This window comes from Gadus chalcogrammus, chromosome 5, assembly GCF_026213295.1.
Source record: "Gadus chalcogrammus isolate NIFS_2021 chromosome 5, NIFS_Gcha_1.0, whole genome shotgun sequence".
Lineage (NCBI taxonomy): Eukaryota > Metazoa > Chordata > Actinopteri > Gadiformes > Gadidae > Gadus > Gadus chalcogrammus.
In genome coordinates this window covers 11,708,253-11,719,615 of record NC_079416.1, presented here as the reverse complement: position 1 = coordinate 11,719,615, position 11,363 = coordinate 11,708,253, and the positions used below count along the sequence as shown (strand labels likewise).

General features: G+C 44.8%; 2 protein-coding genes across 4 annotated transcripts in view; one reads left to right on the top strand and one right to left on the bottom strand.

Moving 5' to 3' along the window:
- Nucleotides 1-88: 88 nt before the first annotated feature.
- Nucleotides 89-3,527, bottom strand: LOC130383270 (KATNB1-like protein 1). 3 transcript variants are annotated; one of them, XM_056591397.1, is made up of 10 exons: nucleotides 3,101-3,527; nucleotides 2,257-2,350; nucleotides 2,110-2,147; nucleotides 1,713-2,016; nucleotides 1,381-1,496; nucleotides 1,251-1,301; nucleotides 935-1,024; nucleotides 674-778; nucleotides 481-574; nucleotides 89-384 (listed from the first exon to the last, which is right to left on the bottom strand). In XM_056591397.1, the coding sequence occupies exons 2-10, from the start codon at nucleotides 2,341-2,343 to the stop codon at nucleotides 352-354; spliced, it is 918 nt and encodes a 305-aa protein (XP_056447372.1). In that variant the 5' UTR covers nucleotides 2,344-2,350; nucleotides 3,101-3,527; the 3' UTR covers nucleotides 89-351. The 3 variants fall into 3 exon arrangements, with proteins under 3 accessions (XP_056447372.1, XP_056447373.1, XP_056447375.1); XM_056591398.1 differs by lacking the exon at nucleotides 3,101-3,527 and adding an exon at nucleotides 2,590-3,001; XM_056591400.1 differs by lacking the exon at nucleotides 3,101-3,527 and adding an exon at nucleotides 2,550-3,001 and having other exon boundaries at nucleotides 107-384.
- Nucleotides 3,528-3,749: 222 nt separating this feature from the next.
- Nucleotides 3,750-11,363, top strand: part of LOC130383276 (acid phosphatase type 7-like) — a 14,301-nt gene continuing 6,687 nt past the window's right edge. The window contains exons 1-6 of the mRNA XM_056591404.1: nucleotides 3,750-3,894; nucleotides 4,260-4,460; nucleotides 5,031-5,210; nucleotides 5,983-6,008; nucleotides 6,462-6,559; nucleotides 10,142-10,204. Coding sequence (XP_056447379.1) covers nucleotides 3,777-3,894; nucleotides 4,260-4,460; nucleotides 5,031-5,210; nucleotides 5,983-6,008; nucleotides 6,462-6,559; nucleotides 10,142-10,204 — 686 coding nt within the window. The 5' untranslated portion in view covers nucleotides 3,750-3,776. The remainder of the gene's footprint in view (nucleotides 3,895-4,259; nucleotides 4,461-5,030; nucleotides 5,211-5,982; nucleotides 6,009-6,461; nucleotides 6,560-10,141; nucleotides 10,205-11,363) is intronic.

The window sequence follows — 11,363 nt, the reverse complement described above, 5'->3', positions numbered from 1 at the left end:
CACACACACACACCTAATTTCACTTAAAACAACTTGATTCGACAAGCATTTCTCCTATCAAGTTCGGAATCATAAAAAAAGTCATAAATAAAAATACATTTCTTTATTCAGTTACATAATACCACATGACGTTTGGTTACAGACCAAACTTATTTGTTATGCTTTGACCTTTTTTTTTTTTTATATAACTTGAGAAATGGTAAATAATCAATGCTACATTCTCTGCTCTTCAATACAATAATTACATTTAACATGACAAATAAAACCACATCCTTCTACCGTGACAACAACACAACACTCTGAACATGATGGGGAAGAGTCCATCTGGAGCTTTTAATGAGGCTGACAACATCAGGTGAGTTGGGAGAGATATGAATCTATGACCTACAAGGGGAACAAACAAAACAACTACATTTGCATAACACAGAGAGAGCAGAGAGTGGCTTAGCTGAGCCAGGGATTTAGGAACAATCTGCTCACCTTTGCCAAGGTAGGGGGCATCTTCAGGACTAAACTCGAGCCCGGGTCGTGATGCCACAAGTTCACAAGTTGCTGGTTGAACACTTGGAAATTTCTAGAATACAAATATAAAAATAGGGAAACAATCGTTAGTTAAATTGAAGCAAATATCTATAGTGCGAAAATGAATATCTAATAACTAGCTGATTCTTACTTATCCAAATGATTGTTAGTCCTTCCAGTAAGGCCACTTGCTAGGAGTTGTTCAAACCATTTTTTCAAAACGGACTGAATCCATTTTAAGCCGACAGCGACGTACCTGTAGAAAGAAGCAAGACAAAAGATGAAGCTCCTCTTATTTATATTATCCTACCACATTGTGTTTTCAGCACACTGCTTGCAACCTGTGTGGTTGTGGTCATAATTCCTGCTGCTGTACATTTCATCACAATAACAAACTCAGGAGAACACTCACTCTTCATATGGACTAGAAAGGACTTTCTTGACGAAGGGGAAAAGGTCCACACAACAGCCGATAGTGAAGCCGGAAGAGTCCTCGTGAATGCTGAGGACACACACACACACACACACACACACACACACACACACACACACACACACACACACACACACACACACACACACACACACACACACACACACACACACACACACACACACACACACACACACACACACACACACACCCTCTGGAGTTTGATGTGATTTTGATATTATTTGATACTTCTGAATTATCAAAGAAGAAGAATTAAAGAAGAATGAAACATTACCTTTGGGTTATGATGGGAAGAAAGTCGACAATCACACCAGTGTCTTCCATCCTGGGAAAAAGAGATTAATTTGTGTATTAAAAAATGGAAGGTAACATGCAGACTAGTGCTAACTACTAGCAATAATTACCTTAGGAAGTACGTCAACAGCTCTCCAACATTTCTCTGCCACAGAGTCGACGCCACTTTCAATCGCAGGTTTCTCCCAAAGAGCACATTGACCATGGAGCTATGATCTCTAGTGAGCTGAAAGTAAACCCCAAAAAGTCCCATTCAGATATATATTCTTTCATAACTCATCCATCTAATCCTAATACAGCATCCATCCCTCTACAGCTCATCGTGTCTACCTGCTCATGCAGATCACCATCCCGGGACATGTTTTCTCCCAGAGTACTTCATGCATCAAACATTCAGCGGAAAACAAATAAAACCGCAACAGCGAAATATCCTATTTCAAACCTCGCCAAGGGTGAAGCCGTCTGTGTGCTTAGAACCTGTTCCTCCACCCTGATGCTTGTTGACATTTAAAGGGAACTCCCAGGGATCCACGTGGAACATCTCCTGGTCCGTGTCGTCGTCGTGCATGCATGTGCGCGGGTCCTCCGTGCGCGCCCGTTCGTTCTCCTTGTTGCCCGTGCCGCAAGGCCTCCCAGCCGTGGCCGGTTTCCTGCGCACCACGACCAGGTGGTGGGTCTTCCTTTTACACGACACCACCCGCTTCGCTCGGCCCGTGCTGCTGGTGCCGGGCCTGGTCGCCGGAAATCTAAACGCCGATGGTCACGGTTGCAAATGTTTTATCAAATATCCTAAAACGCATGGACGACAATGAGGGCAACAAGCAACGGAAAGTTAATACCTCTTTCTAGTGAAATCATCCCTTTTGGCATACACCACCTGAAGAAAGGAATAAACCGTTATGAGGCAAATATTGCACGGATATTTGCACAAGAATATTAAAGATAGATTGAGGTCACGGCACGCCATTGAAATGCCGCTTGTTCACCTGCATTGGGTTCTCCTCACTGTAGTGGATCTCATCCTGGGGCAGGCCTTCACCCATGTAGTGCTCATCTCCAAGTTTAGAATCCATCACCGAACTGGGAAAAAATTAAATAAATTGTATAGGAATTTTTCCCCAAAAAGGGAAAGGCATTTTTGTAATGCCTCGAGAGAGTTGTAATGTAAAATCCAAAATAAATTATATAACTTATCCTAGGCTCATCAAAACTTTGTTTTACAACGTCAGCTAATCAGGCAGTTTCAAACACGAAAGCGTCTACCCATAGTGATAATAACCTTCAAGATTATAATTTAACAATGACCAAAACACCATTACTTAGTATTTCCAATAATATTACTGCGTTTCAACTCCGGTCATTGCGATGTGACGTCGCGATGTGCATGCCCTATAAGACGATATGACGTCAACCTCACTTTCCCTGAAGGCCTAAATGTCTAAATAATATATAGATGCGTGCAAATGTAGATAGAACATTTGAAACAATATGACATTATTTTAATGTTCTTGCCAAACGTTAATCCTTATATTGAACCCTTATACAGGAGGCAACCCATCTACTACACACCATTACCCACAATTCAGCTGCACATTGTTATGACTTGGCCAATGACGTAGTCAGGAACTATTGTCCATCCACTGCTGAAGTTCTTGTGAGTATTTGACAACAACATTTAAGAACATTAATATCATTAAAAATCAATCTAGCGAGGCTTTGAAACAATCTCGTGTTCGTCCTCTTCATTTTCAACAGTAGCGGTGCTCAGACAATACGTACTTCAGCACTCACTAAAAGGACGCTTTACAACCCTGCTCAAGCTTAGCTTACCTTCCTACCCAGTTGTGGCCAAAGACAATCGGACACTAAGAAGGTCGCCTTTCTCCTCTGTTCTTGGTAATCTGGGATGAACGCTGGGAGTTAAACAAATCATTTCCAATGATCTCGCCCAGATGATCCAACTCCCAGTGTGCACAGACTGGGTTAAGTGCTCCCCCTAGTGTCTTTTATTGCTTTGGCTGGTGGGGATGATTTCAAATCCAAACACATCCTTAAGCGATGACCGAGACAAACGCTCTAGTGTCCAGGCAGCGACCTTTAACTGTGAGCCGTTGTATATGTCTGCTGATATCAGCTGCTGCATGGGTTTTGGAGCCAGTTGCTCAGTCTATTTGATGGTACATGCATTGAATTTCCCGATGTGTTTACAAGGGAAAAACAACGGCTGACCATGATTAGTTTCACTTCACTGTGTAATCATTCTGGCTCACTGAATTATGGAGAACATCTGCAACCAAGAAACCTCTTTCTTGCCAATTCGAAAATTTTCTCTTAAATATTCCGTTTCCAAAAGTTATTTGGTAGTCCACTTCATCAAATCACTGTCATGTGGAATGTAATTGTCGTTAGAAATCATGTGACTGTAGATGGGAATTCCTCATTATATTTCCTGTCGTGTCCACAACTTTTTTTTCATGAGGACACTCGGGCTGTGTGCTTCAGCTCCATGGTCAAGATGGTGACTGTATATGCTGCCTGTGCCCTGCTGTGCTTTGCGCCACTATTGGTGGTCAGTGATCCTCCTGTTTTGACCCAGCCGGAGCAGGTGCACCTCTCCTATCCAGGTAGGATCTGAAGGGTTTTTTCTCGTGTGTGGGTGCCGAGATCTAGTGCTTTTGTTGTCTGATTTGTCTGTTTTAATCCTTTGAGTCACTTGCACATGAAAGTGTTATTTAAATTAACACTTTTTTAAATGTATTTAAATTAAATTGAAACTAAATGTGAAACGTGCGGCTCAAATTTGTACCTGGGAGATCCTCAGCCTAACTCTGCCTCCCAATAGGTGAGTGTTGTGCAAAAGTCTAGATGATCGAAACATTCAATGATCAAATCATCAAGTGACTCATGCCTCACAGGGGAGTCCATCGTTGAGGGATACACTCCAGTGGATCCATGCCAGGCTGGTAGTAACCACTGTGTTCCCTCCCAGGGGTCCCTGGATCCATGGTGGTCACGTGGACAACCTTCAACCGTACCGACAGCCTGGTGGAGTACAGCCCCTGGGGGGACATTCTCTTTCACAAGAGCGCCAACGGAAGCGTGACGCCGTTTGTGGACTCAGGAAACGAGAAGAGGAAGATGTTCATCCACAGAGTCACGCTCAGCGACCTCAAGCCAGGTTCCCATTATGGTGGGTGCTGGGACAACAACACAGGGTTTCAGAGCCGTCTACAGAAAGTATGGTTTACTTTTTGTTTGGGCGCTGCTGGGTGGTTCACCCGAAAGGACCTCTTCACCCAGGAGGGGGGGTGATAGTTCTGTGTACTGGAGGCTTGCTTGGTCGAGTTTCGGCTCAGCCCCTGTTGTCCAGCAACACTGTGTGTGTGTGTGTGTGTGTGTGTGTGTGTGTGTGTGTGTGTGTGTGTGTGTGTGTGTGTGTGTGTGTGTGTGTGTGTGTGTGTGTGTGTGTGTGTGTGTGTGTGTGTGTGTGTGTATGTGCGCATGCTCATGTGTGCAAACCATAATGCCCTTCCTCCTCTCTTACATAAGACAGAGAGCGTGTGTGAGTGCATATGAGTGTAAGTTTCAAGTTTAGTAACAACGATTCATAAAGCACCTTAAAAGCAAACCCAACATAAAAACCAACCGATTAAAAAAGTGCCTTTTACATACCTTGGCGCAAAGCAAATCTCTACATTAAACTAGTTTGGGGTTGATTTAGGTCATAGAGTGCCTGTCTTTGTATTGTTTTTTTTGCTAGTGTACCACTGTGGCAGCGACATGGGCTGGAGCGACATGTTCTGGTTCAGACCAATCGACGAAACCATCATCCAGCCCGCCTTCGCCCTGTATGGAGACCTGGGCAACGAGAACCCCCAGTCCCTGGCCCGGCTGCAGAAGGAGACCCAGCTAGGAATCCTTGACGCCATCTTGCACATAGGTACCAGTTGTCGACGGCAACAACCTCCTAGAATAACTGTTTAGTATTTAGTCATGTGTCGATGATTTTTATCATCTGTGAGTTTATTTGCAGGATGCTTACAGCTAGGCTGTGGACATGGGGATAGAACACTCGGACCTCAATATACTATGACATTGTTGAAAATACGTTGACCCTACATTTAGATGGGTTTTTTATCATCCTCTTCAGAGGAAATTAGCTGCCGAAGCCTGTACCCTCTGCGTACAGGCTTCGGCATAAAAAGAAAATGTTATATAAAGAAAATTATAAAAAAAAAACTAGGCAACGAGAACCCCCAGTCCCTGGCCCGGCTGCAGAAGGAGACCCAGCTAGGAATCCTTGACGCCATCTTGCACATAGGTACCGGTTGTCGACGGCAACAACCTCCTAGAATAACTGTTTAGTATTTAGTCATGTGTCGATGATTTTTATCATCTGTGAGTTTATTTGCAGGATGCTTACAGCTAGGCTGTGGACATGGGGATAGAACACTCGGACCTCAATATACTATGACATTGTTGAAAATACGTTGACCCTACATTTAGATGGGTTTTTTATCATCCTCTTCAGAGGAAATTAGCTGCCGAAGCCTGTACCCTCTGCGTACAGGCTTCGGCATAAAAAGAAAATGTTATATAAAGAAAACAACATTTCAACCCTACAATTACATTTAAATCTCAAAACAATTCAAAGTATTTCTTCTGCTTTCTTGTACTTTTATTCATAAATGTGTGTGTTGTGTGTTTTGCAGGGGACTTTGCCTATGATATGCATGATGTAAGTAGATCTCTTCTGCTTTTCTCGGTCACTGTTTTAAATATTCTAGGGCTATTTGTCTATATAATTTCTTTGAATTGAGTTTGATCAGAACTGTTGTTCCAGTATGCTTGTCCTCAAATAGTAGTTGCAGAATATATAAATATTAAATTAATATTGCTGATATTGCTTCCAGTCAAAGTCTCCACAAAGTATAATATCAAAAGTTGAAATAGAAAAACAGCATGAATGTTTTCTTGCGGAAGGACCACCATGTGTGCCTGATATTGAAAACCCTAAGTTTGCCTTAGAGAAATGTCAACTTGGTTTTTAACTGTCACTTTTCTCCAAAATGTGACATGTTACTTCCCAGTAGAAACACATTGTAAGTGTTGGCAGTCGGCTTAACGCCATTTTCATATTATGTTGTACAATTATCTGATGCCAACTAGCTAAGTAGGCATTATTTCTCAGGACAATGCGAGGGTCGGCGATGAGTTCATGAGACAGATCCAGTCCATCGCCGCCTACGTTCCCTACATGACCTGTCCTGGCAACCACGAATCTGCCTAGTAAGTAGGCCCTCCCATGACCTCCCTGTTGTTCCTCCACTCTGTTCAACCCTTCATGTGTTGATCAACACGAGTGCCATTTTCGCTGCATCTGTCCACATAACGTCGGTTTACACTCAACCACGTGTGGCAGTCACGATACTTGTGTGTGTGTGTGTGTGTGTGTGTGTGTGTGTGTGTTTGTGTACGCCATGTGTGGGGTAGCCATACCAAGTGCTTCCCAGCGCTGTGACTCAGCGTGGAAGCAATCCGTCTGTCAACCACCCCCCCGCACCATCTACCAATGTTTTTTCCCCCCTCTCACTGTTTACATGTTACGCCACATCCCAGCCAGGTCCCGTACCCATCACTGATTGCTGTTATTAATGTGTTTTGGTGTACACTCTGTATTTTATATATCGGCGAGCGGAGATTTGCCAGATCCCGGACGAAATGAAATTAAATACCCCGTGACTGGGCGACTGGTTAACTGTGGGGTTGGTAATGGTGGGGGAGTAACACTCAGGGAGAAAAAAAAAAAAAACATAAATAAAACCGCTTGTGGTCAACCACAGGTTTTCCACTGCACAGAACACTTTGGTTCTGTGGATGGCTGTTTGGTGCAGAGAGGCTGCAGATGGGGCTCTATTTAAGGCTCGGAAGGAGTGGAGACACATAAGTCACCACCAGCATCTAAACAGGTCTAAAGAAAGGTCTGCCAAAACCAATACACAAGCAGGCTAGTCCGTCTCTCTCGTATCGCTGGTGGTGTTGTGATGTTTTGGTCGGTGATCTGTGTCTTGCAATGATGCTTTCTTGAATTTATCCACTGGAGTTAGCATTCGGAGACGGGGAAAGGAAAAGCGTGAACCCCGTTAATCTGCTTCTCAATAGAATAGAGGAGATCTCTCCCCTCTTTGTGCTTTTTCGACCTGGCTCATTGTCTCGTTCCTACCACCTCTCCCTGGACTATTTTCAGCCACGTACGTCGGATATGGAAATCAGGTTGGCCAATTAATCCCTTGAGGCCCGGGCATCATCCCCCCCCCCTGATGAATGGCTTCCACTGACAAAACAAAGATGTAATTCCACAGCCGCGAGCCAATCAGATGGCTTTGATGCCGGGTATGAGAAGCTAACTGTTTGTTTTTGTTTGAGCCCGCTCTCTCGTCAACCAGATGCTGTCTGCATGTGTGCGTGTGTGTGTGTGTCTGTTTGTGTTGGTACATATTGTGTTCCATGGCTGCCTCAGACGTTAGAGGGAACACTAAGCCCCTGATGATCTGTAATGGCTGTGTGCCCCTTGGTCTCCATCGACGAGCCTTCACCGCGCCTGGGCTGCCGGTCATGTGACTACCGCCTGGTCTTAATCTAGAAGATTCTCCAACAGTAGTCTGTTTCTCTTGGCTTTCCTCTGGCATTAAAAAAAAAATGAAAGATAACCCCAAAAAGAAGGAACTGACATTGGATGAAGAACGCACGCTCGCACGCTTTACCTAATGCGCGCCAGAGGAAGCCAAGCTACTCATTCCTCTCTTCCGAAGCTGCTATTATATTTGTGTTGTTAGTCCTGAGCACTGGTTTGAAATGTCCAAACCTTCCAGCTGCGCGCCTCTGACTTCTTCGCTCCAGCAGCCTTTCCAACCTCAAACACGGGGGGGTGGGGGGGGGGAAAGGGAAGCGACGTCTAAGGACGAAGAAGAGGGCCCAGACCACAGGGGTAGTCAGCATTCCACCACGATGAGACTGACGGCGCTGCGTGCGACACATAAAGCTCCTAATCAAGAGCATCTTTGTCCCGTTGGGCACAATGTGCGGCTCACTGTCTGTGCTGTCAGTGGGAATGGGAAGTGACCGTTTGCCATTTGAAACAAAGGCTGGTGATGAGAGTCAGAGATAGACTTCTTCCAGACCGCACTTCTCTCTGACCAGACTGGATTCAGGCGGAGGTTTTGTGGACTCACGGCTCATCAGTCAATGGAAAGGGCAGATTTGATAACTCTCATCGTCGGTGTGTCGTTGGATTGGTCCAAGTGACTTGATACAAAGTTAATTCATTGGAATTAGTTATTCTCCCATTATCACTCCCCATCCTAGTCTGGGATTTATGAGCAAAGCTCTGCCAAAAGATTGGTTGCCTTAAAGCTAAATAAAAATAAATAATAATAATGGCATCTCTGTGCCTTTCATAAATTCTAGGTCGTTCAAGTGTGATGACGTGGTGCGCTTGTCAGGTGCCCTCAGCTGTTTCAGTGTCATTAGGTAACCTCCCGTGTGTTAGTTTCACCTTGTCACCACAAGGTGTCAGTGTAAACACATCCACACAGTCTCGTTCAAGTTCTCTGGTCAAGCCAGAAAACCGTTTTTTATTTCTCTCTCCACAGCATCTATTTGACAATAGGCAGTGTATTTAGGGGAATAAAATAGAAACCCAGATTAAAGATTTGTACTAATTTTCCAATTGCAATATAATCAATACAGTATTATTATTACTGGATTAGATCCTATATTTATGAATATCAAATGTCATACAATCATTAAACATTGCAGTTATTACATAAAGTTTAGGAACAGACCAGGCCAATTACCAGGCTTTGGCCGTTTGAACAATCAAGACCCATTTAATTAAAGGTCCGTCCATCGCTGTCTCCCCTTGACCCCTCGTTCTAAGGCTTTGAACCCTGAACCCGTTGAACTCTAGTCTCTCCCCCCCAATACATGATATTAACCTTTCAAGACATAGCCTTTTATTAAGTGTGTGTGTGTGTGTGTGTGTGTGTGTGTGTGTGTGTGTGTGTGTGTGTGTGTGTGTGTGTGTGTGTGTGTGTGTGTGTGTGTGTGTGTGTGCGTGTGTGCGCATATCCCCTTAGGCCCTGACTCCTCCCTGTCTGCACTCTCTTACATAAGATAGGACAGCTATCATTCCACGCATTCAGGGTTAATGGACCGAGGATTGGCCCAAACATTGTGTGTGTGACTTTCTAAGCTGTAAAAAGATACAGATTGGAGGGACAGTCTCCTTCTTTTTTATTTTTTCCTTTTTTGAATGTGCAGGATGGCAACAAAGAACTTGCCAATCATGATATTTGGATATTGGTGTGATAATGCCTTAGGTATATAACACCCATGCATTTTTGCTCATGCGATTTTATTTTAGTTATGTGTTTAACGACACATAACCCAGACTATGGTTGACGAGAAAGATCGGTATTTCTGCATTTGGTATGTACTTTTATATATGAAGTCATGTCTGATTCATAAAACAACATAAGTCAATTGAGTGTGCTTTCTTTTTCATCGTCGTCTGCACTTTGTGTCCCTAACCCTCGTCCTACTTAAAGCTACCTGGCAGAACTAGCAGAAAACACGCGCACCGCAACGAAGAAGCGTCTTCACAAATAGACAGACTCAAAGGTTCATAATGAGAATACATCTGGGGTAATGAGTGCATCCTATCGTGCCATGTCCTAAAGTCTAGCTCCGCGAAGCTTGAAAGGCAGACAGACGTCTTGGTATTTTTTGATATCCAAGGAATGCTGACTACAGGACATGCTGATCGCAGCTCCATGATTGTCCAATCCCCTTCTTTTGTTTGTTCTGCAGTAACTTCTCAAACTACAGGAACCGCTTCAGCATGCCAGGCCGGACGGAAAGCCTGTGGTACAGGTAGGAACCAAGGAAACAATGCATAATGCCAACACTGTATGGCCCCGTTCAGCATTCCCCCTTGTAAACATATCAATTATGACCACAGTATATTCCAGGGAACCCCCAAGGAGGGGGGGGGGGGGGGGGGTGAGGGAGAGGGAGAGAGGGAGAGGGAGAGGGAGAGAGGGAGAGAGGGAGAGAGAGAGAGAGAGGGGGAGAGGGGGAGAGAGAGAGAGAGAGAGAGAGAGAGAGAGACTAACTTCCTTCCTTCTCAGATGAATTTCTTTCCATACGGTGGAGGGCCACGTGCGGTATCGCGTGTTGCTCTCACACACCTCCTGCTGAACCTAAGTAGCTATTAATGAGCTGTAAGTCAGCGAAACAGAAGGGGATTTGGCAGCAGAGGAGCCTCCAGCCCCCCCCCCCCCCATTTATTCGTATCACAGGGCGTCCACAGGAACCGCACAAAGGAGCTTTACATCGGGGGGCTGCTCCCTCTCTCCGTCGGTAAGATAATACCCTTTGGAAGATCTCAGGTCCAGCTGCCCACGCCTCAATCTGCCTCCCCAAGCCCCAGACCCAGACCGGCCTGCCCAGGAGCTGAGAGGGGCTTCCCTGGCCCGTTCCCCATCCTCCCCCCTTTACATTCAAAACAGACGGGAGGGACCACTGGGGAATTGATAATGGAAATACTTTTTTTTCTCTCTTTCTTTGTCTCTGTCTCTCTCTCTGTCTCTTTTTCCTTTTCTCTCCCCGTCACTCTCACTCTCTCTCTAGCTCTCCTCTCTCTCGATCCCCCTCTCTTTCTATCTCTCCGTCTCCCTCGCTCTAGCTCTCTTCTCGCTCACCCCCCCCCCCCCTCTCTGTCTTTCTATCTCTCCATCTCTCTCTCTAGGTCTCTTTTTCCTTTTCTCTCTCTGTCACTCTCACTCTCACTCTCGCTCTCTGTAAACGATAGCCGTCAGAGGTATTCCAACGTCCTGACTCATCATTCCTGGCTCCGTCTCAGCTGCTCATCCACTCCTTGATAGCAATGTGTTTAGGCCCCATAGTAGCTATGGTGATATGTGTTTTTCTCTTTATTTCTTTGACCCTTGCACTATAGCAGCTTTAACATTTTCCTCGGAACCCACCAAAATAAGACTATGTGTATATATAAACACATTGGCATAGCAGC